Raw genomic sequence first — 26,364 nt, 5'->3', positions numbered from 1 at the left:
GAGAGTAAAAGAGTTAGGTGTACTCCCTGCCTTCATGGTGTTTATGGTCTCATGGGGAAGAGAGATGTTAAAAGAGACATTGGTTTGCCATGAGCAGAAATCATCTCCATAGCAACTAGTGCCCACCATCACCCTTTCCAAAGGGTACACCTTTACTGGAGAGGACATCCGCATATTTCAGCTCACTGTTAGCAGCCCCAGGCACAGTCCACTACGCCGCCAGGGCACTGACCCAGCCGAGTGACTCCTTCAATGCTCAAGTGTCCCTTGTCCTTGGTCTCCTTCCCTGAAAACATCCTGTTTATATCCTGGTTCTATTCTAACTTGGGTGAAGCTGTCTCCTCTGAGAAGTCACAGCACCTTGTGAATACTTCAATTCTTCCTTACTCCATTAAGTTACTGGATGATTTTTTTCCCCCGTCTCTCACAAAATAATTAAAATATGGCTTTATCATATACTGAGCACCCAGAACAAGGCTGGCCTGAAGTGAATTCTACAAAAAGATTTTTCAGAAAATGAAGCAAGGGACTTGTAAGCCTAAGCGGGATTGGTGCCTTTGAAGCGAGGTGCCAGGAGAGCAAACGAAACTGGACGAAGCACGGGCAAAACACTCTTGTAAGGGAAACGATGGTAAGGCCGTGTTCCATGAACTCTGGAGATGTTGCCAGGAGGCACCAGTCCCTGGAAAAGGACAGCATTCTGGGTATAGTGGAGAGTCAAGAAAAAGAGGAGGCGCCTCAAGGAGATGGACGGACACAGTCCATCTGTACCAGTAGGGCCGTGCTTCCTTCTGTTGTACACGGGGTCACTATGAGTCAGAACTGACCGCAATAGCAACGACATTTGGGACAGTGTGAACATTAGGGGTTTTGTGCCAACATGGCACCTGTAAGAAGATATAGGTAGAGTTTAGCCTGTTGAGCAGGTCGCAGCTAGATGGCCTCCCTTGGAGGTGTGATCGAGATAGGTAGCTCTCTGGAGGCCAGCCTCTCTCTCTGACTTGACCTGCCTGCTTGCTGATCTTTCTGGGAGCTGCCATAGACCTGTCATGTTTCCACTAACTTTGGATCCACAAGACTCTGCACCCATTGGCCTGTGATCTTCCTGCATTCTGCATCATTGCATGTGACTGCGTCAGTCTGAAGAGGGCCTTATGGACTGGTAGTATCAGATTTATGAACTTGAGTTAGACTAGGCTGGGATTTGCTTGTTTTGTTTTTTCCCCCTGCCATTGTCTTGTTTTCTTGATATAAACTACTTCTTTATATAAAGCTCTTGTAACTGGATTTGTCAGTAAGGACTAAATTTGAAAATTAATTTTTAAAATTAAAACCTAAACAAAATGTTGAAAGGCATCAATGAGCTGGCAAGGAAGTTTCCTCCGAGACCACGAGAACGCGCAAATCCAGAAAGAAAGATGTGAGATAGCCCAAGGGGAGGTCAACTCATGCCTGGTGGTTTAGAACTTTCCATTTTAATAGCTTTTGAGAGCCAGGAATAAAGTTTGCAGCCTGCTAGTGGGGAACAGGATTACTATGGCCCATAATGCCAAGATTGGAAGGCAACATTTTCAAAGAAAGGGCAAACTAGGAAAAGCAAAACAAAACAAAATAACCCTGATCAACTTCACAGAGAGACATAACAAAGGCAGGTGCCAGATTCAGCTTGGAGACGGGAGGAAGATAGAGGTAAGAGTTCCCCAGTTGTTTTTCAACCAGAGGATCCACAAGGGCTTGTGGGAGCAAAGTTAACACTCCGGACAAGGGAGAATTGGGTTTAAAGGGGCTTGGGGTTACGATTGAGTCACCACCCCATCACTAAAAAGCAAAGGCAAATTCTCCCAGAAAGTACACATCCTACGACAGGCCATAAAGAACTCACTTCTAAGTTCCAACCAAAGCACATAGAAATATCACAAAAGGTAGCAAAGTGAGCAAGAGCCCACAGAAACAAAACCAAACTAGTAGAGAATTTAGAAAGTGGGCTTATCAGAGAGAGAGAGAGAGAGAGAACGAAATAAGAACATGTAAGAGATATGGATTAGATAGAAAAAAATCCTAATATCTACATTGAGCATCAAGAGGGAGACAGAGTTGGAACATAAAAATGAAACAAATAAATCAAGAGATAATACTCAAATGTTTCTGCCTGAGAATTTTCCCAAAGTAATTAACTGCAGATCTGGGAGGTTTAATGAAAATCCAAACAGAATAAACAAATGCCCTGTGCTTTCACAGATTGTGGTGAGATGCAGAATCTTCCCTTGCTCTTGGACAGATCATTTGAATTTCTAAAATTTCAACCACAACTCAAAGTTTCAATGATTCTTAATTTCTTTTGTGTTTCTATTTTCCAAATACAAAGAACTTAACACACTATGACCACTGTGCTGCTGTGAATTCACACCTATGAAGCAAAGTCATGGTCAAGAGTTAGGTGACTCTTAGTTTTTGACTGTTTGTGTCACGAATTACCACCACTTTAGTGACTTTATTATCTCAGTTCTGTAGGTCAGATGTCCAAGTAGAGTCTGGCTCCACTGAGTCCTTTGCTTAGAGTTTCATGAGGTCAAAATCCAGATGTTGGAAGGGCGAAGTTCTTTTTGAATTCACTTCCAAGCTCACTTGGGTTGGAGGCCAACTTTTGCTCATTGGGAGTAATGGGATGAAGGTCCCCAGTTTCTTGCTGGCTGTCAGCTCCTAGAGGCCTCTCGCGGGTGCTTGCATGTGGCCCATTCCATTTCGGAGCCAGTGATGGCAGTCAAAGCCTTCTTACGCCTGGAGTTTTTCTTTTTTCTACACCTCTTCTGCCTCCAGCCGAAGAAAAGGGCTCTGTTGTTACGGGCTCATGCGATTAGATTAGGGTCACCTGGATAATGAAGGACTGCTTGTCTTCCTCCAAGGCCTTGGTTCTAAACTGTATGTACACAGTCCCTTTGGGCAGGCTAATAACATAGTTCAACAGGTTTCAAGGCTAAGCCATGCATGTCTTTGGGGAGCCATATTACCTACCACGGCTGCCAGGATCATTGAGGTAGTCCTGAAACTGCAAACCACCTCCCATCTCCCTTGGCTTCACACAGCAAAGACTTCTTTCTGGTGCAATGGCTCAGTGGCCAGATTCTGTGTGTGTGTGTGTGTGTGTGTGTGTCTATCATATGGTAGAACAGTGCTCCTCAACTTTTAGTTTACACGCATATACAAGTCCCCTGAGACCTTGTTCCAATGAAGATTGCGATTCTGCAGATCCTGGCTACAGCCTGAGAGTCCACATTTCACACACAAGAGCCCAAATGATGGCCGTACTCGCGGGTCCCCAAACCACCTCTAAAAAGCAAGGGTCTATAATATGCAGTCCCGCTGGAGAGAGAGCAGGGAAGAGAGAATATGGAAACTATCACATTGGTCCTTAATTGGTTCCTCCTGAAAGCAATACGCAAGCAGTCCCCAGGTGATGAATGAGATCCATTCCTAAGTGTGTCTTTAAACCAAATTTGTAGGTAAATCAGAACAGGTGCACGCGGCTCTCATGTGGTGTTTTAACGTAAGAAAAGGCCTGAAGACTTTTTAGTGCTCTCTAAGCTCCCCTGGCAGCAAGTAAAGGTGACTTTGAGTGGGAATGGCCACCGGGCAGTGGCTTTGGTTAGAGAGAGGGTGTGCAGATTAGATTGGTAGAGTTTCAGTTCACCTATGTCTACCAAACTTCTCTAGACTCATGACTTTATAGACCGCTTGTCCTAGGGAACAGGCCTCTTAAAAGGCCACTTAAACATCCTTCAACTTCTCTCCAGAGCGTTGCAGCCAAGCTCCTGATATCAAATGCTCTACCTGGCTCAAGGCTGCCTTCTGCTGTGAAATTAGTTTAGCCCTAACTATTTGATTAGAGCTTCTGCCAGTCTTGGCTTACTTCCTGTCTTGAAGCCAAATAACCCAGGAGAGATCAGCTCTGCTCATCACCTTGCCTTCATGTTCCATTTCTGGTCCAAGGAGCTCTTCATCTTGCTTTGCAGCCTGGCGATGTCGTGGTTTCATCGTTGTAGATAACTGATATTCTGACCTTGGGGATGGGAGGAATGATGGGGGTGATAGAAGGTCTTTTAGCTCCCTCCTCCTACTTTCCATTTACAAGGTATCTTCTTTTCCATTAGCTTATCAATGTATGACACTTTGTCTTTCTCTTCTTCCTGCATCAAACCATCCAGGGTAGGAACTGTCTCTTATAAATTGTTTTGTTTGTCTTTGGCTCTCTAGCCCAATGCCTTGCCCATCTTGAACAGCTAATAACAATCTGTTAGATTAAACAGTCATAGAGAAGTACACATCAACTCAGTATAAAAATATACCTCTTGGCCATTAAAATTGTACACGCACATTCACACACAAATTACAGAAGATGGGACGGTCTTTCCTCTAGAAATAATCAGGCAGAGGAAGGAGCCCGCTTGGGGTGAATATTATAAAGCACAGGCTTTCCAATTTGTTGTTGTTGCTGTTGTTAGTGCATGATTTTCTCCAAAGGAATGTAGCGTGGAAGGCTGCCACCAGAGCAAACGGAGAGCAAAGGGAGGGCAGTTCTGGGGGGTGTGCCACAGGGGTGGTTCCCCTTTAACATGCAAGGCAAGCACTGGCTTACTTGTATTTATTTACTAATATGGAGCCAACAATTTCAAATGGGTTTCATATGCTACCTTCCTGTGTTTACCTTGTTTGCTGGGCACTCCCATCTCTGTCAGGGATTGTAAATTTGAAAAGAGGCTTCGATTCTGAGAGGGTGCAGTGGGGTTGGGTGAAAGGCATGCCAACACTACTTAGAAGCAGATGTGGTTTAAACAAAAAAATGTGAAATTGTTCACTATAGGTTAGTGAGCAAGCACAAGGAAATCTGTGAGCTCCCCATTGTGGGATAATCTGATCTGGTGTGCCTAGACACTTGGCTGAGTGGCCTGTATCTCCTTGTAATGATATCGAGGTTAGTCCTAAGAAAGTAGTCTGATCGTTAGTTTTCAACTTACAGGATCCCTGCTGGCAGAGTGAGTTATTCACTGGGCGGCTAACTGCAAGGTCAGTCTTTCAAACTCACTGCTGCTCCTCGGGAGAAAGATAAGGCTTTCTACTCCTGTCATGACTTGCTAGCAGTGAGTTTGCTTATTCACATTACAGACCTATAAGGATTGAGAGCTAAGTGACTTCCAATATCGATATTGTTATCAATATCGGTAAGTTAATCCAAGGGATGTTTTACAGGAAGAAAAAAGAAATTCAAATGTATTTCCAAGTGCAGTGAAATAAAAACTGAAAACTTGAGGAAGCTTTCCAAAAGAGGTCCTGGATAGAGTGGGAGAACACATGAAATGAAACTCAAAAGCATCGGAGACCACGCTGACAGGCTGGGGAGATCCTGTACCTATAAGCCACAGTCACCTTTTAGGTCCAGAACTCCACACAGCTCCTTGTTCCAATCATTCAACCAAGATCCAATGGGCAGCATGAACCCAAGGACAAAGCTTGAAGAGTCAGAAGGAGGAGGAGGAATGGGAACAGGAAACCTGAGAAGAAGCAATAGTTCAGCGAGGAGACAGAAATGCATCGGTTGAAACAAAATGGGTGTGAATTGTTGGAAGGCAAACTGATGATCGGCTCTGAAAATTTTCACCCAATTCACAAGAAATGCTTTTCAAAACTCAATATACCAAGGGCTCAAATAGAAAGTAAATGTTTAGAAAATGATGATGGTGACAGATGTACAAATAGGCTTCATATAATTGATGTGTGGCATGTTATAAGAGCTGTAAAAGCCCCAAATTAAAATTATATTTAAAAAAAGAAGAAGGGGTGGACCCCCCAGTACACACCAAACCAACAGCCAAAAAAGCTGGAGTAGCTTTTGTAAATGAACACCTCCCTGGGAAAAGGAGGCTGGTCTGGAACAGAATCTGAGATTTAAGGGCGTTCTCAAGCATATCTGCTCAGTGGAGAGTCAAAGGAAAAGAAACCTAAATAAAGCCCCTTCATAGCTCTCTCTCTCTCTGATGTCCGCATGACAGTTAAAACCCTCAAATGAATCTGAAACGCAAACCAACACTCTCCAATAGCTGCATGTCACTACTGGGTAGCGCAAGATGATAAAGCCGAGCCCCCAAGACCAGCTTTTTCAATTGTACAAGATGCCTACAAGAAAAGAGTATCAGACAGTACGCAAGTCAACTAATTAAAGAAAGGCCCCATTTCACCCTCTCAAAAGACTCAGCACAAGGGTTTGGGGGGGAGGGGGGATCCAGGGAAGGGAAAGTCGTGCTGCTCCAGTTTCCACACACCTCGGCGTTCATCAGCCGGGCTGATGTGGCCTCTCACTTCGAGGCTGATGGAAAAAGGCCGCTCACGGACAAGTATTTGCACGTTAGCAACGTATGCCTGGCAGCTCGTTCGGTTTCCCTGCACAGGGCATCCTGCCAAGGAGTGAGCTACAGTAGTAATTTCTGTAAGTCACTCTCAAATCCCTTCTCAAGCTTCTATCTGGTTCACCAGGGGCCAGCGTGTGTCTTAGGAGATTCGGAGACCAGGAGGATTTTGGAAAATAGATTCTGAGGAGCATTGAGTCCATAAATTTAGAGCCTCTTGACAAGTATAGAAGTTCAAAGGGGGAGGGAATGTGGAATGTTTTCAGCCAGGCCTCTTGGACTTGGCCTTCTTGCTGCATTGAATTTACACACTTAAAATTCCCCACAGCTTATGTGTTTACTTCTAGTCTTGCAGACTTCACTTGCTGCGGAAACTGTTTGCATAACTTTCCCCCAAACTCACAGTCGATTGTGCCAAGGCCTTACGCCTTCTCTCGCACAGTTTTACCATTGGCCGTGTGAAAGAGAGGTGGTCTCCGTCCTCTGGGCCCCTCTTGTGTTGGGGTAAACTGAGGATGACCTTGGCATCATGTCAACCTAGCAAAACAGTCCTTAGCTGTGTGGCTTCGGGACAGTAGTCTGTGTCTTGAAATGGTCCCATTCCCATACCTATACAAACATCTGTGTTTCCAGGTGGTGTTAAAACTATGTGCCCAAGCCCATGGAGCTGGCTAGGCGATGGGGCCACAGTCAAGTTCTTCAGTCTAGTAAGTTCCAACACTGTAGAAAATGATGGGCCCGTTCTGTAATCCTCTTGGCCGTGTGCAGAATACACCCCCCAACGGCAGACTAGACGGCACCACGGACGGAGCTTCTTGGAAGGAGGTGGGCCACCTTGTTTTCTGAGGATGTTTTGGGTGGAGTCTAAACACGAATCTTTCAGTTAGCAGGGACTTCTGGTCAGAAAAACTCAGTAAAATGCCTTGATGGCCAGTCGACTCCAACCCACAGTGCCCTACGGGAGAGAGTAGACTTGCCCCATAGGGTCTCCCGAGCTGGACTTTTGATGGACGTGGACTACATAGCGTTCTGCCACAGAGCTGTGGTGGGACTGAATTGCCTACCGATCTTTTGGTCAGCAGCCAAGCACTTAAGCACTGCACCACCAAGGCTTCTGCCTTAAGTCACCACAGCACCAGTCGTGGGTTGTACCTTTAAGGCCGAGCTGAACTTTCTCCTCAGGGAGTTTCAATCAGGCCATTAGTCAGGACCAAGCTGAAGGCAACACCGTCTGGGCTGACCGACGAGCCAGCCCTGTGTCTGTGACGGCCCTTGGGGAGGCTGTTCCTTGACATTGCTGTTATTCCTCCAGAAACAAGCCTAGCTCTTGCATGAGGTACCGTGATGCCATCCGTCGGTATTAGACATGTGAACGGCCACAGGTGAAGCTCAGGACACGAGCAGGAGAGCCAGCTCACAACACTCTGGAGCCATTCACCACGATGCTACTCCTCCACCTTCCTCATGACCCCAGTCAAGGTCCGCTCTCTTTTGCATCGGAAGGACCCAGGTCGTGCAAGAGAGAACTCCAAAGTGTGAGGCCAGAGAAACACCGTGTTATCTTACTGGCCCAATGCAGCTCAGTGGTTTGATGGTGACGCGATGGTAGAATTGGCAGTGATGTAAAGATGTCACTATTCCTCTGTTTGGTCATCTGCTGTGACCAGTCTCCATTTTCACATAACCCCAAGCAACCTGGTCCGTTGAACCTATCTATGCCGGTTAGTGAGGAGAAGCAATCCCTCCTAAGATCTGCACAGCATGACGCTGCTTTATAAGGAAACTCTGATCCACTTAAGGGGGAGGGAGGGATCCCTTCTGGCTTCTTAGACATACTAGATGGATGCCACTGAGTGTCAGTCAGTCATAGCAGTGCCCATGTACTGCTTCTTACACCCTGTCCAACCATTTGGGGCTCTTTATATTATTTTGCGTTTTGGACAAAAGAGAGATTGTCCTTTGGAAGGGGATTGTAGAAATCCTTTAGTCTCACTGGGATCCTGTGGAGTGCTATGTCTTTGGGCCCCCTCTCCTGGAGGCAAATGTACTGAGTGTCTCCATGTAGCTAAATCATCTCATCGATCGCTGTAAAGAAATCCTGTGAAATGAGGCTTGCTGCCATTTCCCCGTGTGGCCGAGGAAACTGAGGCTGCCTGAAGAGCTGGCCCCAAACCACAACATTAGGAAGCAGTGGTGCTCCAACGCTTATACGCTCGTGTCTTGAGCAGTGTTCGTGCCGGACGGCTCCCCGGGGAGCAAAAGTTGAGGCAGAGGATAAGAAATTGAGAACACATTAAGGCGAAAGGCAAAGTAACGGGACTTAGGGGGAGTCCAGTAAAGACACGCCAGAGAGAGCATTAGGGAGGAAAAGAAATGTGTCCAGCAGTCAGGAGGGGGGCACTGGGGGAGAAGGAAAACAGAAGGGGCCAACCCAGGAGGGTGGGGAGGGAGGAGGGAGACCCGCAACACTTGGCTAGTTGCCTGGCAGCCAGCTCTGCAGAGAGATCTATATCTACCAGATCCACCAAATGAAGAATCTGTGAATCATTAAAAAAATGTTTATTTCTCTATGCCACAAATGATAAAACAGCTAGTCATAAGATATGAAGTCCCTTCCCCCTCCCCTAAATTAACTGCTGAAAGGATTTCCAACCATTCTTCTCCATGCTCCGTGTTGAACGAGGGACAAGACAGGATCTGTTTGGAACCCAAATCCCCCTGTGGGTGACCGCAGGGCAGGCCACTCACTTCTCTGGAGAGACTCAGGTGCTTGCAGCATGGTCACCGCTGCACTGGCATGGGCTCTCGCAGAGGTTGGAGGGGACTCTGTCCTTGGGGAAACAAGAAAGGTCGTTCATCATTTCTCTCGTCCCAAAAGCTAGCTTGCTTTGTTACCTAATTTCGGCATCAACACATAGAACCGTGACTCAAATCCGAGGAATTATGTTTTGGAAAGGGTTTCTTTGACCAACCATTCTTCTTACTGGCAAAAAGAAGACATGCGCACACATTGCAAAGCCCGGCCGCTCGTGCAGGGACTGTTCTACACTTGCCCTAGCGTTGTGCTAAGCTCCACCATCATGGAGGGCACTGCTTCTGAGCAGAGAGAAATCCCGACAAAGGCTGTGTCAGCGGACTCCTCCCCCCCCCCCCATGATGTCCTGAGAAGGATATCCCCAGCGTCAAAGTGATCTAATTTTCTCTCTTTAAGCACAGTGAATTCTCCTGGCAAGTGGGCTTTGTCAGATGATAGGAAAACCGTAGAAAACAAAACTGCGAGGTATGCAGAACCGACATTACTGAATCAGGTAACATGCTGGGAGCCTTTGCGAGACTTGGTCACGTGATCCTGAGAAACCCTGTGAATTGGGATGTTGTTTCAACATTTATAAAATATATATTCAATGACTAGTAAAAATATTTCCCTTTTACATTATACTTTTCTGAAACACCCAGAATACACACTCATTGTCAAAATCTCCAACACTGTGAATGTATAAAAGTGAAAAATAAAGTTCCTTCTTATATCCCTTAATTCTTCTCTGCTCAGTGTGCTCATTTAGATGCATGTCTTTCAAGACCTTGTATACAAGGGGGTTTTCAAAAGTTCATGAAGAAATTCCATTCCATTTTTATATGACTGTTTTCAATGCCGTGTGTGTGTGTGTGTGTGTGTGTGTGTGTGTGTGTGTTCCCAGTCTGAGACTGGGGAGCTCTGGGCTTGGGAGAAGGGGAGGAAGTACACAGAAGGATCACTTAATGGGACCCAAATTTCCGCCAGCCCATCTTCTATCCCCTCCCCTGCAAAGCTAAAAGGTTCCTTAGGAAAGCTTCAGGGATGGGTTCAGATAAATACCCCACCTTTTTCCCTACAGATGTACCTCATATTGTGGTTCATAAAATGATGTATCAGGGCCCTAGAAAACCTGGGTTCCCTTATGCCTCACATGTCCCACCAACTTTGTTCCAATGTTAGTAGGCATTGACCAGAGCAATTTCTTGGCCACCCCTTCAAAAGTAGCTTCATGCCACTCCTTGTGCTAGGATCCTGCTTTATTACTTTCCTAAGATCTCATATTAGAAATGGGCTTTCCCCTGCTTTCTCCCACTAGAATCTGTGCTTCACGGAAAGATCCTTATCGCTCTGTCATCATTACATCCCAGGGCCTAGAAAACCGGCAGAAGGAGCCCTGGGGCCACAATTGGTCAGCGGTTAGGTGGCTAACCACAAGGTTAGCTGTTTGAAACCACCAGCCACCCTAATGAGGCTTTCTACTTCCGTCCACATTTACAGTCTTGAACCTCCACAGGGGCAGTTCGACCCTGTCCTATAGAATCAATATGAGTTGGAATCAACTTGATAGCAGGGGGTGTTTTTGAGAAAAAGTGCCTGGCACATAGTAGGTGAACAATTCCAGTCTTAGACTTCAAAGCACTCCCTCACTACAGCTTGGGAAACTCCCTCCCTTCTCTCATGACAATTCAAATGTCACTTTTTAAAAGACGCCCTTTATTCCTTCATCCATCTGTCTGATCTGTTAAATGTTGCTGATGTGTTAGACAAGAACCTAGCAGATGTATATGTTTAATAGTGCCTTTCATATCTCTGTCATTTATTTTTATGCAACCACAAGGAATATAATTTATTATGTGGCTAGGCCCAAATAATAAGTATTTGTGTCCTAATAGCTTATGGTAGCTGTGTTAGTCCGGGTAGACTAGAGAAACAAATCCAGCGGCACTCATATGTGTATAAGAAAGTTTTATATACAAGAGCAGTTGAATATTGAGAAAACACCCAAGCCTAGTCCAGATCAAGTCCATAAGTCCGATATTAACCCATATCTCCGCTACCAATCTATAAAGTCCTCTTCAGACTCACGAAACACATACAATGATGCTGAATGCAGGAAGATCACAGTGGATTGAAGGTCTTGTGGATCCGGTGGCAGTGTAAGCATTTCAGCACTGGTAGGGGTCTCCACATGGATGTTCTGGCTCCAGAGGTCTAGCGTAGCTCCATGTGTCTTGTCAACGGAAATGTCTCACAGGGAATGAATTTTTGTCTTGCCTGCAGTGAGCTATTTATCTCCTTAGTGGCTCCAAATGAGCTCATCAAGCTGTGACCTGATTGATAGGCTAAACTCCGCCCCTTCACTCTTAATACTCAAATTGACAACAGCTTATGGAACTACCACACTACCACAGTAGCCGTTCTTATACCTAAATTGAAAAGAAAATTATTTTACGCATAAGTACACACAGATGTGCATGTATGTTGGTCCCGAAAAAGTTCTCACAGTCTGAAATCAGATTGAACAATACATCCCTATTTCCTGTTCTGCAATGAGTTTCACTCTTGCCTTTTCAAACCCAAGTTTTCAAAATGCAGGCATCCCAGTTGTGCATGTAGCATGACTTGGTAGTTTGCATGTATCAGCACATGGCAAGTGCTTGAAAAGATCTATTTTCTTGCAGCACTGTGCCCCCTGGGCAGTCTCAGAAGCACGGTGATAAGCACTTAGTGCCAGGCATGGGCTATACAAGGGTGAAAGAAATCAGGCATGGGTCTGCCATGACCACACTGCAGTTTTCTACACGTTATTTCATTACGTGTTCATGTGTTTGTCTTCTCCACTAGAATCAGATTCCTCCAAGGATTGGCACCCCGTGTACTGACTGTAGCAGCTTCTAACATTCCTGATGCAGAGAGAGTCGGGTGTTCAATGAATGGTAAATGAACAAACAATTAGGCACGAACAAATGGCCCTGGCAAGGAGCATCGGGCCTTAGTTTTGATTTAAGAGCAAGCTTACCTGTGAGAAAGCTAACCGCCTTCTAGTCCAGAAGCACCTCTTGGCTGGTGAATGGCCTGTTGGCTTGCTCTCTCCTCCACTTATTATTTACTACAACATCTGTCTGGACCCCAGGGATATTTCCCTGAGAGTAATATTATTCTAGAATCCACGAGGGAAAGCAGCAGATATTCCCTGACTTGATTCTGTCTGAGAGCATATGGGACTGATGGGAGTTCCAACATTAAGAACCATGTGGACCAGGCTGAGAGTGGAATGAGATTTAACCTCAACAATGAGAATTGGATGGGTAAGAGAGATGGTCAAGGCCCTTAGTAAGTGTGAGCGAGTCCTTTGCCTCCCTAGTCCACATTGGCTCTAACCCTTCTCACTCGTTAGAGTACTGATACTAACTTAGCCCACGGAGACATCTCCACTGAGCTGCATTCAGATCCAAATCCAGAATCGCACCGATGTCAAGTCTTTGATGGATGACAGAGGTTGAGAGCTGGAGGGGAATGTTGAGGTCCTTTGTCTGAAACCTCTTGGTTTGGGTACAGAAGTTGAGCTGTAAGGAAATGATGAATGAGACCTGGATCATTCTGTTCTCTCTGCCTGTAACTAGCTCCAGTCTTTGTCTCCTGCTGACATGGCGCACACAACACAGTCCACAGCAACAGCACAGGAGGACATGCAAGTAAACGGGACCAAATATAGTAGGAAGAGGAACGAGTGGCTTGTGTACAGGCATCTCCATCTCCAAGATGTATCAAATCTTCAGTGGTGAGAGTGGCGATACCGGAGGGTGGAAGGAGGGTGGGGTAGAAAAGGGGGAACTGATTACAAGGATCTACATGTGACCTCTTCCCTGGGGGGTGGACAACAGAAAGGTAGGCAAAGGGAGATGTTGGACAGTGTAAGATATGACAAAATAATAATTTATAAATTATCAAGGGTTCATGAGGGAGTGGGGAGCGGGGAGGAAGGGGAAAAAATGAGGAGCTGGATGCCAGGGTCTTAAGTAGAGAACAAATGTTTTGAGAATGATGAGGGCAATGAATGTACAAATGTGCTTTACACAATTGATTTATGCATGGATTGTGATAAGAGTTGTATGAGCCCCTAATAAAATGATTTTTAAAAATCTTCCCAACAGCATCATTCTAATCCAAGTAACCACCAGTTCTTGCCGGGACTGTCACAATAACCTTCGAACCCAAGGTTTTGCCTCCACGTTTATTGTCCAAAGAGATCCTGCAGCCAAACCATTAAAAAACAAAATGAAACATATAATACGTTCTATTCTTTTTGGCTTAAAATCTCTGGAGAGTTCTCTTTGCCCTGAAAATCCAATCTACACACCTTCCCATGTCCTAGATGGCTACCTTCTTTTTTTTTTTTTTTGGCTTACCTCTCAAGTTTAGAGTCCTTAGCCCCAATTTTACTTTTTTGTATGGGACCCTTTCCCCTTGCTCACCAGAATCCAGGGAGGACGGGATCCGTCTTTCCTTGGGCATACCAAACCAAGAGCCTTTACCCCAGCTGGACTGCTCTTCCCTACTCCCTTTCACTGCAATTTCACTTTCGAGGTACGCTTCCTTGATCATCCCACCGGAAGTGATTGCCAATCCCTTCACTCTGTGTGCAGCATGGAGCCCTGCCTGACACTTCTTCTCTGAGGATCTGTTCCATTGTATGCTCATCTTCTTTAGTTAGAATGAGAGCTGCCACCGAGGGGCGTCTCAGGCTTATTTGCCAGTGTAGCCTAGCGCCCAGACAGTCCTTGTGTGCCGCACATTGTCTTTGGAAGAAATGAATGGTGTTTTGTCTTGTCTGTGCTGAAAATACGTTGTCCCCCCCCCCACCTTTCTTCAGAAGACATAAGGGTCTTCCCTCACACCCACCCACTCCCTGATGGCCCCTCATAAAAGTTCAGGAAGGGCTATCAAAATATGGTTAACCACTTTTATGCAGTTTAAATATGTGATTGTTTATTCAATTAGGAGATTGTTGCAATGGTATGTGTGTGTGCGCACACACACAATCTTAACAAAGGCCTTAACAATACCATCATGGTATGGACAGAGGTCTATGATGGCTACTGGTTATCGCCACGAACTCCTAAAGATCAACTTCTGTGAATCTTAAGGATAATTCAGCACTCGCTTGTCCCACATTACTCTCAACATGATGGAAGTCCATTCCTAATGTCTAATTCAAAACATTCTAATGTCTAATTCAAAGCCCTGGGGCACTGTGGGTAAATCTCGGACTGTTCATTGCAAGGTCGTGGATCAAGCACACCAGCCATTCTGGGGGAGAGAGATGGCTGTCCGCTCCCAGAGAGATGCACAAAGTCTGGGAACCCAAGAGAAGGTGGATACAAGGAGGAGCAGACTCGATGGCAGTGAGTTTGGGTTCTGGAATTAAAACTTGGGCTTCATATTTGGCATTTCATTTGAATAAAAGTGAAGAGCTGACCTAAGGAGATGGTCACTGTGGTGCCTGGCGGCTCGGTGGTTATGTGTTGGCTCAGCTGCTAAACCAAAGGTTACTGGTTCGCATCCAATAGTTGCTATGAGGGAGAGAGATGTGGGAGTCTGCTTGCATACGATGTACACTCTGAGGAAGCTCTGGGGCATCGACTCTGTTCTATAGGGTTATTAGGAGTCTGCCTTGAATCAATGGCCAGGGGTTTGGATGGAACTCAGGGAGAACTTGCTTATGGGCCACAGAGATTCATTCAGTTTTTCAGTAAAATCTCAGCTATCTCTCCAAGATTTCTCCAACATGATGGACTAGTTCACACCTAGTGCATCTCCCACTTATTTCCTTAGTTGTATTTTTCCTGCTTTCTGAGATGGGATGGGGGTGAGGAAGCAATACCCATCTCCCTAGAAAAGCGCCATTGACTGTAAAACAGGAAGGGTTATATGAACAATGTGCTCAAGAATGAAAATAATCTTGGACCTGCTAGAAATAGGATAAGGAGGTTTCATGAATATGAGAACAGTATGGAAACCTTTACAACTTTCTTATACTGATACACTCTGGGAGTTGAATCATTAGGAATGAAAGCTGGGAGGGGCCTTTCCCAGACAACCAGAAAATTGGGAAACTAGGGAGACATAGCTCAGCTCATCTTGAGGAAGAAAACCCAAAGAAGTTCCCATGAAGCAACTATACAAAAAAAAGGGAAAGGAAAAGAGCTAGATTCTTTAGAAGAAGAGTGCTTAGGAAGGACCTAAGAAGCTGTCCAGGGATTAAAAAATGACCCTAGAGACTTAGCTAACACGCTTACACACACACACACACACACACACCCTAACAAGGGGCTATTTAACTAACCCGAAGGTCTTAGTTTAAAAACGGCAATGCAATTATGAAAAGATCCTTTTTTAACATGAGATTTTAAAATTTTGTTTTGGCAGTGTTGCTTTTGTCACGGTCAAAAGCCATGGGGGAATAAAGAAGATTCAAAACATTTGAAGACTCCAGGTTCTCATAAAACATTCCGTGTCAGTTTGCTTCTACAAGCTATAAAGATTTGGCTCATGTAATGCTGTGGGGTTACAGGGACATTAGGTCAGAGGCTTAGCCTGCATCTGGTCACAGAGTGCTCACAAGGAGAGAAAGTCGGAGCTGTCTCTAAAGAGCTTGAAGAAACGGCGAGACAGACACTTGCCCCTGGTGCTTTAGCTGTTCCCCAACTCTGGGAAATTTGAACTCTCTTCTCCATCTGAAAGGTTGGAAAGGCATGGAGTTAAAGGAATTCTTTGATAACAGCACAGCATGCTTTTAAGCCCATATATACACTTTCATTAGAATAAATGAACTAGATTTTATTTCCAGAAACAACTTTTACATTTTATTGCTAAACCAGATTATCAATACCCTTTAAAAATACACGAAAGCCACAACTATTTGGTTCTTTTAATCCATTTAAAGTGTGTGTGTGTGTGTGTGTGTGTGTCGGTGAAGGCAGTGCTTTAAGACATGCTATTTGGCAGATAGGTACTCGCTTTGATAAATGAAAGGCTGGCAGTTCAAACCCACCAGCCTCTCCATGGGATGAAGATGTAACAGTTGGCCTAACAGCCAAAGATATTTACAACCTCAGAAACCCTATGGGGGCAGCTGTCCTCTGTCCTATAGGGTTGCTATGAGTGAGAATCAATGTGTTGGCACCGGGTACAGGTAGCATTCTAGATGGGAACAGAATGATGATGTAGGCAGTTTTCCATCAGTTACTTTCATCCCCAGTAACTACACCTTTTAGTTCTTAGTGTTCTCCCTGGTCAGCTATTAAAAAATAATTAAATACATAAATACACATGTTATTTTGTTGTAGACTCATATGCCATTACTATATAGGCCTTGACCAGCCTCTAGGGTTCATTTTCTGTTTCTGCTTGGTTGTGTCTCAGAGTTGTTAGACTATATCTGAAAACTCTCTTGATCACGTTCTAACAAGAACACAATGCAATGGAACACATTTTGCTCTTCCAAAATTCTTTTGTTTTGCTTTCCCCTCTCTCACCCAATTTTCCCAGTGGTTATTCTAGACTTTCTTCAGGCTTGCTTCTCCAAGTCCAGCTCATCTCTATCACTTCCAGCAGGTGATTTAGAAAACTTCTTTACAGAATGCCAGGGGCCAGCTTCTTCTAAGTAAACTCAACTTCTTTCTTTTCTTCAAAAAGCTCTGCCCCACTGAATATATCACTGACATACCTGGCTACACGCCAAACTCAATTGTATCCTCAATATCAGCTTCTTTATTTCTGATAATGACATCCAAAAGTCTGAGCATTCTCATCCCAAATAAACCAAATATATGATATGCACCCTGATGGTTTAGTGGTTATGCACTGGGCTGTGAGCTGCAGGGTCAGCAGTTTGAACCCACCAGCTGCTCCTCGGGAGAAAGGTGCGGCAAGAAAGAAGACACGGGGGGCAGTTCTATCCTATAGGTAGGGTCAGTATGAGTCAGCATTGACTTAATGGCATGAGTTTGGTCTTTGTTTTATAATATGTGCTTCATAGTCACCGTTTTTGGCACAGGGAGAAAACATTAAACCAAATGAAGAAGGTTCCTTCACTCAGGGAGTCCGTGGGAACACAGCTAACACTCAAGAATTCAAGAAGAATGATTTTTAAAAGAGCATTTTATTGGGAGCTCTTATAACTCTTATGACAATCCATACATCTATTGTATCAAGCATATTTGGACATGAGTTGACATCATCATTTTTTAAACATTTACTTTCTATTTGAGCCCTTGGTATCAGCTCCTCTTTTTTTTCCCATCCTTTCCCCACTCCCACCCTTGTGACCCCTTGATAAATTATAAATTATTATTTTCATATCTTAACACTGTCCGCTGTCTCCCTTCACCCACGTTTCTGTCGTTCATTCCCAAGGTGAAGGGTGGTGGTGGTTATGTGTTGATTGTTGTGATAGGTTTCCCCTTCCTCCCCTCCTCTTCCCACCTTCCTCCCCTACTCCCCCCATCTTCCTCCTCCCCTCTTGGTATTGCTACTCCCATTTCTGTTCTTGAGCTTATCTGACTTGGATTCCATGTGTTGTGAGAGCTCTCTCTCCCTCTTTCTCTCTCTCTCTCTCTTTAATCATTTTATTAGGACCTCATACAACTATTATCACAATCCATACATACATCAATTGTGTAAAGCACATTTGTACATTCATTGCCCTCATCATTCTCAAAACATTTGCTCTCCACTTAAGTCCCTGGCATGAGCTCCTCATTTTTCCCCTCCCTCCCCAGTCCCCTCTCCCTCATGAACCCTTGATAATATAAATTATTATATTGTCATATCTTGCCCTGTGCAATGTCTCCCTTAACCCATTTTTCTGTTGTATGTCCCCCAGGGAGGAGATCACATGTAGATCCTTGTAATTGGTTCCCCCTTTCCAACTACCCTCGCCCTACCCTCCCAGTATCACTACTCACACCACTGGTCCTGAAGGGATCATCCGTCCTGGATTCCCTGTGTTTCCAGTTCCTATCTGTGCCAGTGTACATCCTCTGGTCTAGCCAGACTTGCAAGGTAGAATTGGGATCATGATAGTGGGGGAGGAGGAAACATTTAGGAACTAGAGGAAAGTTGTATGTCTGATCGTTGCTACATTGCACCTTGACTGGCTTATCTCCTCCCCGTGACCCTTCTGTAAGGGGATGTCCAGTGGCCTACAAATGGGCTTTGGGTCTCCAATCTGAACTCCCTCCCTCATTCACTATGATGTGATTTTCTTGTTCTGATGATGCCTGATACCTGATCCCTTAGACACCTCGTGATCACACAGGCTGGTGTGCTTCTTCCATGTGGGATTTGTTCCTTCTGAGCTAGATGGCCCTTGTTCACCTTCAAGCCTTTAAGACCCAGTGTACATGCTGTGGTCTAGCCAGAACTGAAAGCTAGGACTGGGGTTGTGATAGTCGGGGGTGAGGAGATATTTTGTGTTTCATTGGTGCTATCCTTAAGCCTGGTTGACTCATCCCTTCTTTGTGACCCAAGAAGAATACATTTTGCGATGTCCTTTCTGTGGAGACAGTAACTAATGTGAGCATCTCCATTCTTCTGTCAGCTTATCATACCCTGTTCTGCTATCTTACAATTTTGTTAGAATTCTTGATGAACTAACAAATCATTGCTGCCTCCTTTTATAAGTTAAGATTAACCCATTTCCATCTGTAGTGCAAGACTTGCTGAACAATACCTGTGCTGGAAGGAGGACATTCCTTACAAGATAAAAGAACTATTTGAGAACCAGCCTATCTCAGGCCAGTCTGCAAAAGAGGACCACCGCTCCTGTAATCTTCCTACAAATGATCCATTAACCTACCGTCTTCTTTGTGTGCTAGCTCTCAAACACTCTCCACTCTGCTTTCTGCTCATGTCTCGTGGATCTACTCAAATACCATTTTGGGGGGACCCAAATTACCCAGTTTTCATGAACACCTCTATGCATCACTCTATTAATTGCTTGTAAAGTCTCACAGAGTGAACTTTAAATTTGGTCTCTTGTATTTATTTCTTCCAGAGTTTAAGTCCTCATTACTTTTGCCTAAAATATTTCAGAAGCTCCTCATTGGTCCCTAACTCCAGTGTGGCCTTCATGTCACGACACAATTAACCTTGCCCAAGTGAAATTCTATAATATCAAACCCTAGATTCCACAGCTAAAGACTCATTATTAGTTATTGGACTGATATAAACTTGGAAGGCTAACACTTAAATATCTTCATAGTGAACCCCAAATGCCTGTTAACTCAGCTCTGATACAGCTATGCAGAATCCTACACAGACTAGTGTTTAGAAAACACATTAAATATGCCTGTCCCCTAGTTTTCTATTTTGTTATCTCTGTACCCTGTACACTGACTTCCCCACCTCACATCTAACGTGGGCCAGCCACAGTCATCTTCGCTCTCTGAGCCAATCTCCAATCTTTTTCTCCTTTAAGTCTCTTGCATTTTCCCTTTATGTTAAATCCATAACTCAATTTAATCCCTTTAATCTCATAGCATCTGGCATATTCTGCCCTAGAGTCTAGTTATGTGCACATCTGTCTTCTCTCTCCACATTCTCTAACATACTATAGATGGTTTAAGACAGTGGCTACATCTGATTTATTCCTATAATATTATAGCACCTCACAAATAGTTGCTATTGAACAACACTTGTTAAATAAATGGATCAAGCTGGCAAATATGAATTTAATTACCTAATATGGATTTCATGGTATTATAAGTCAATGGTTCTCAACCTTCCTAGTGAAGCAACCCCTTAATACAGCGCCTCATGTGGTGACTCCCAACCATAAAATTATTTTCATTGTTACTTCATAGCTGTAATTTTGCTACTGTTATGAATCGGGGGACCACTGTGAAGGTTCGTTCGGCCCTCAAAGGGGTCGGGATCCACAGGTTGAGAACCATTGTCATAAGTGGTTTCCCTTTTCTCATACCCTGAACCTTTCTCAGGAGATCTGTATGCAAACAATTAGAAAAACAGAGAGGAAATGCCAAGAATCTACTGGCTAGATTCAGTATGGTTAGGTGATTCAGATTTGAGATTAGGAGCAACAACAACAAAAATACCAGTTTTCAGTAGAGCACAATCAGCACGATGCAAAATAAACAACTATTTGATTTCCAGCTCAGGGTACTTGGAATTACTTAGCACTGAGCAACAAACATAGGTCAGCATGTGCCCAGAACCTGGGACTTACCACATTGCTGCATGTTCTGTAGCGGATATTTCTTCCTTCACAGCTCCTGAATCACAGAAGAAAATACAAAAAAACACAAAACAAGTCATTATTTCCTGTACAAGGCACAGCATTTGAATTTTTTTCTTGAGAATAAAAGATATTCCCAGGAATTCTTGGAAGATGGTGACTAAGTAACATATACCAGAGGGCTCTGCAGAAGTCAGTGCAGAAGAGTTACTAAGAGTGAAATTCCACACTTCTGGGTCTCAGGATAAGTAGGCACAGATCCACTAGGTTTTGAGAAGCTAGGGACTTTTCACTCACCATAGTGGAGGCTGGCTAGGGTCTAAACCTTAGCCTCACCACGGTCTCAGTTGGAGCCAAGATCATTTGGAGCGGGCACAGGGGCTTTATCTCAACACAGCCACACTTGCTGCCACCTCAGGGCAGGGATAAAACCCCTCCAGCCCCATGGGGAGGGATTGGGGCTTAGCTATATTGTTAGTTTTGTTTATCCTCTTATCTCTCTGTCCAACCACAGTCTCAGTGGGCTTAGTTATTTTTCTTTCTTTTCTCTCTTCCCTTTTGTTTCAAATGCCACTACTGACCTTCTGGCCACTAATCTTAGCCTAGGGCATTTACACCTGCCCTCTACCCAGCTGGGAGAGCTCCATCATCTGCAGCATAACCCAAGGCTGGGGAAAGTACGCCTACACTCCACCAGGGGATATCATGCCCAACTTTTTCTGGGGGAAATCCTGCTCACCTTTTTCAGGGGAAATTCTGCCTGCATGACTGAAGGAGCTCCTACCCATCCTCTGTGGTCCCATGTGCCTGAGAGAACTTCCTTCTGCCTGCTGTAGAACCTCACACTGCCTAGAGCAGCTCAGCCAACACTTGCCAACATTCCAAACTGCTGGAGGAACCGCTGCGCAACCTCTGAAGCCATCTATCTGACCAGGGCAATCCTGCTCACCATTTGCTGTACTTTACGTCAATGAAAGCAACCCACCAGCCTTCTGTGGCATTTCCGTTGAAGCGGGGATCCCTGCACACCCTCTGCAGTGCCCCAAGCTGCCGTGGGTCACACCAACATGGCTTCTTGTGATATCACCCAGTGGAGCACTGTCCTTGTGGGTCCACAAAAACTCAACCAGCATTCCCCGAGAGGATCATTCAACTTGCCCTCAAAATAACAGAATACTGGTTGACTAGGGAGAGTGAAGCCACAGGAGCATAAAGTGGTAGGCCAATTCCATAGTAAAATTAGCTGCAGGCAATTTGAAGAAGCAATCCTACGAGTCTCCCAGAGAGAGCCAGTGTGCTTTGACTCCCTGGAAAATGGCACCTGATTCTTCTAAAAAAAATGCAACACAAACAACAATCTGCCCCAATGACATAAACGAAAAAAAAAAGGGAGAAACAAAAAGCAATGGCAGAAGATGTCCTGAATGTAACAATGTCCTTAGAAGAAGCAGACTTTGATCTGCCACAGAAAGAAATTTTTAGGACTCATACAGGATATGAGGGAAACAATACAGAAAAGGGATGAAATGATAGAGGAGATAAAGATCGTACACCAAACGGAAATACAAGAGCTTAGGGAAATACAAGAGCCTAGGGACGAGATAACGAAAACCAGTAGCAGACTCACGGACTCTACCAATTGACTGGAGGAGGCAGAGAACCGCACCAATGACCTAGAGGACAGTCAAGCAAACTAAAAAACATGAACAAAAATCTAAAAAGATCATCTGAGAAGTTGAAGAAACCCTAAGAGCTTTGCCTGATGCTATGAAGAGGAACAACGTCAGAATAATTGGATTACTGTATGAAGACACATCAAAGAAGTCATCTGTAACAATAGTGAGAGAATTTTTAGAGGAAAATTTCCCCAGCTTACTGGACAAAAGTCAGGCAACCATTTAGGAGGCTGAAAGAACACCAGCTAGACTGAATCCCAACAAGAAGTCACCAAGGCACATAATAATTAAACTATGCAGCTTTGAGGAAAAGGAGAAACTCATGAGAGTAGCTAGGAAAAAATAAACAATCACATATAAATGTTCCCAAATAAGAATATGCTCAGACCTATATGCAGACACTGAAGAAGAGTAGAGAGTAATGTATTCCAAAAGTTGAAGGAAAGTAATGCAAACCCAAGAATACTCTATCCAGCCACATTCTCTATCAAGATAGATGGTGAAGTAAGAGTCTTCTCAGGCAAGGAAAAATGCAAGGAATACATGAGAAGAAACCCAGCCCTACAAAAGATCCTTGCAGACCCAGTATGGGCAGACGAACAGCAATCACCAAGCATAAATAAGAGACTGCCACATAGAAAAACCTCACCCAGAGGGCAACAAAAAGAAAACAGCCGCCAAGACAGCATTGGCTTAAGGGTGGAAATAAGTCAAGAATGAACCACACATGTGCTTGCGTGCGGGCGCAAAAACACACACACGCAGAACACACTGATAAGAAAGGGAGGTAGGAAAACACCCAACACAAAAGGTATAAGATGACATCACAGAGTCCAAAATGGAGATAATAACCCTGAATATTAATGGACTGAAAACAAGCATTAAAAGACTGAGGTGGACAGACAGGCTTAGAAAACACAACCCATCCATCTGCTGCCTACAGGAGACACATCTCAAGACTACAGATGAAAATAATCTGAGAATCAAAGGCTGGAGAAAAGCATATCAAGAAAAGAGCAACAACAACAAAAAAGCAGGGGCTACAATTCTAATCTTAGATAAAATTGACCTTGAAGTGCAAACCAAAAAAGAGATAAGGAGGGACCCTATATAATACTCAAGGGAACGGTAGGCAAAGAACCACAAGCATTTTAAACATATATTCCCCGAACAAAATAACTGCTGAATACGTCAACTAAACACTCCAAAAGATGAAAAAAGAAATCACAACCTCAACAATTATAGTAGGTGACTTTAATACACTGCTTTGAGAAAGATAGATCACAGGGAAAGAAACTCAACAAGGAGGATAGAGAGATAAACACTACAATTAGACAAATTGATCTGATATTTAGAGAGCTCTTTATCCAAATTAAAAAATATACACATTCTTTTCAAGCCCACATAGCATATATTTGAAGACAGACCACATGCTGGGGCATAAGGTGAGTCTGCATACATTTAAGCACATTGACATCAAACAGACCTCTCTCTCTGACCACTGTGCCATAAGGCTGGAAATCAACATAAGGAACATGAAATAAGAACAAACAATGCAAAAGGATTGCGTACTGGCACAGATCAGAGATGAAATTAGGAAATTTCTTGAAGCAAATGAGAATGAGAACATGACATACCAAAACTTATGGGGCACAGAAAAGGCAGTTATCAGAGGAAGTTTCATAGCAATACATGCACACACAAAAAGGAAGAGAGACTTATGATTGATATGCTGGCACAAAATTTACAGCAAATCAGGAAAATCCTCCTAATAGCAAAAGGAAAGAAATAATAAAAACCAGGGCCCAGATTCAGGAGAGGGAAAATAAGAAAATTATGGAAAAATTAATACTGCTAAAACTTGGTCCTTTGAAAGGATAAACAGAATCGACAGACCTCTGGAAAACCTAAGCAAAGAAAGAAGGGAACACATTTCAATAGCAAGGATGAATACTACGAAGGACTTTAATTCATTCAACAACTTGGAAGACATGGACAAATTCTTGGAAAAGCAATCCCTCCCTAGACAATCCATGATGGATGTCAAGAATCTCAACAGACCCATAGCAATAGAAGAGATAGACAAGTTTATCAAGGGATTAACAACAAAAAATTATTTGGACCAGATGGCTTCACCGGAGAATTCTACCAAGCATTCAGGAAAGAACTGACACCAGCCCCACATTCACTCTTCCAGAACATACAAAAAGACAGCAAACTCCATCTATGAAGCTAGTATAATTCTGATACCAAAGCCCGGGGAGGATCCCACAAGAATCAAGAACTACAGACCAATATCCTTAATGAACATTGATGTAAAAATCCTTAACAAAATACTGGCCAACAGAATACAAAAGTATATAAAACAAATAATTCACCATGACCAAGTGGAATTCATACCAGGGATTAAGGGATGGTTCAACACACGAAAGACCATTAGTATCATTCACCACATTGACAAGAAAAATTATAAGAACCATATGATAATATTGATAAATGCGGAAAAAGCATTCGACAACATCCAACACCAAGTCCTCTTTAAGACACTCAAGAAGATAGGAATGGAAGGAAAATTCCTCAAGATAATACAAACAACATATGAAAAACTAACAGCCAACATGGTAGTCATTGGAGAAAAGACAAACACAATCCCACTGAAAAGGGGACCAGACAAGGATGCCCTTTATCGCCACTCTTATTTAACATTGTACTGGAGGTTTTACCTAACAGCATAAAGCAAAGAAAAGACATCAAAGGGGAAGGAAGAGATGAAACTGTAGTTATTTACAAATGATATGATTTTAGATACATGTAAAATTCCCAAAGCTCCACAAGAGACATACTGGAAGCAATAGAGGAGTCTGGCAGAGTGGCAGGATATAAGATCAACAAACAGAAGTCCATCAGACTGTTATAAACATCAGATAAGACCACAGAATAGGGGATCAAAAAGGTGGTACCCTTCACAATAGCAAAGCACAAACTGAAATATCTAAGGATAAACCTGACTAAAAGAACAAAAGATCTATTTTGGAAAATTACTGACCACTATTACAAGAAACCAAGAGTGATCTCAACAAATGGAAGAATATCCCATGCTTGTGAATTGAAAGACTCATTCTAGTCAAGATGTCAGTTCTGCCCAAGATATTATTTAAGTTTAATGCAATCCCAATACAATTACCCTCATCTTTCTTCAAAGAAATGGAAAACTGATTACCAACTTCACATGGAGAGGGAAGAAGCCCAGAATTAGCAGAGAACTCCTCAAGAAGAAGGACAGAGTGGAAAGACTTGCTTTACCTGACTTTGGCATATATTATACAGCCACAGTGCTCAAAACCACATGGTATTGGTATCATGACAGATATTCAGACCAATGGAAAAGAACTGAAAACCCAGAAATTAAATCATCAGCACACAGACAACTGATCTTTGATAAGGACCCCCAAAAAATCTCAAATGGGAAAATGATGCCCTCTTCAACAAGTGGTGTGGGGAAAAAAAAAGAATATTTACCAGAAAAAAAAATGAAGCAAGACCCTTATCTCACTCCATGTACAAGAATAAACTCAAGGTCTATCACAGACCTTGAGGTAAAGCCCCAAACTATTAGGGTCATCAGTGAGGGAATTGGGATAAACCTGAGAACTTTGGCGCAGGGAATACATAGGCTATCAGAAATAGGAAAAGACACAAATACAGATGAGTCACAAATTGACAAATGGGATATACTAAAGATAAAACACCTGTGTACATCAAAAGAATTCACCAAGAGAGTAATAAGAGAGTACACGGGCTGGGAAAACATCTTTAGCAATGACACATCAGAGAAAGGCCTTATTACTAAAATCTACAATACTCTGCTAGATCCCTAAAAGAAATTAATTGCCCAATGAGGAGGTGGGCAAAGGACCTGCACGGAAGTTTCACAGGGGCAGAAATCCGAATGGCCAATAAACATATGAGAAAATGTTCCCGATCTTTAGTCATAAGAGAAATGCAAATTAAAACAACAATGAGGTACCACCTAACACCCTCAAAGGTAGCCCAATTCAAAAAATCAGAAAGCAACAAGTGTTGGGGGGCGGGGGCTGTGGTGAGATTGGAACTCTCATCCACTGCTGGTGGAACCTTAAAGTATATATAGCCACTACGGAAATCGATTTGGTGATATCTAAAACAGATTGTAATTGAGCTACCATAAAACCCAGCCATCCCCCTACTGGGCAT

At 43.6% G+C, this 26,364-nt stretch overlaps 1 protein-coding gene across 2 annotated transcripts in view; it reads right to left on the bottom strand.

Moving 5' to 3' along the window:
- The window catches only part of ADAMTSL1 (ADAMTS like 1), a 394,101-nt gene that overhangs the window by 301,996 nt on the left and 65,741 nt on the right, over nucleotides 1–26,364 (bottom strand). For both annotated transcript variants that reach the window (XM_075559969.1, XM_075559968.1), the window contains exon 3: nucleotides 20,447–20,492. In XM_075559969.1, coding sequence (XP_075416084.1) covers nucleotides 20,447–20,492 — 46 coding nt within the window. The remainder of the gene's footprint in view (nucleotides 1–20,446; nucleotides 20,493–26,364) is intronic.

Source organism: Tenrec ecaudatus, chromosome 10 (assembly GCF_050624435.1).
Source record: "Tenrec ecaudatus isolate mTenEca1 chromosome 10, mTenEca1.hap1, whole genome shotgun sequence".
NCBI classification, from domain to species: Eukaryota; Metazoa; Chordata; class Mammalia; order Afrosoricida; family Tenrecidae; genus Tenrec; species Tenrec ecaudatus.
This window is presented reverse-complemented; position numbering and strand designations above follow the sequence as displayed.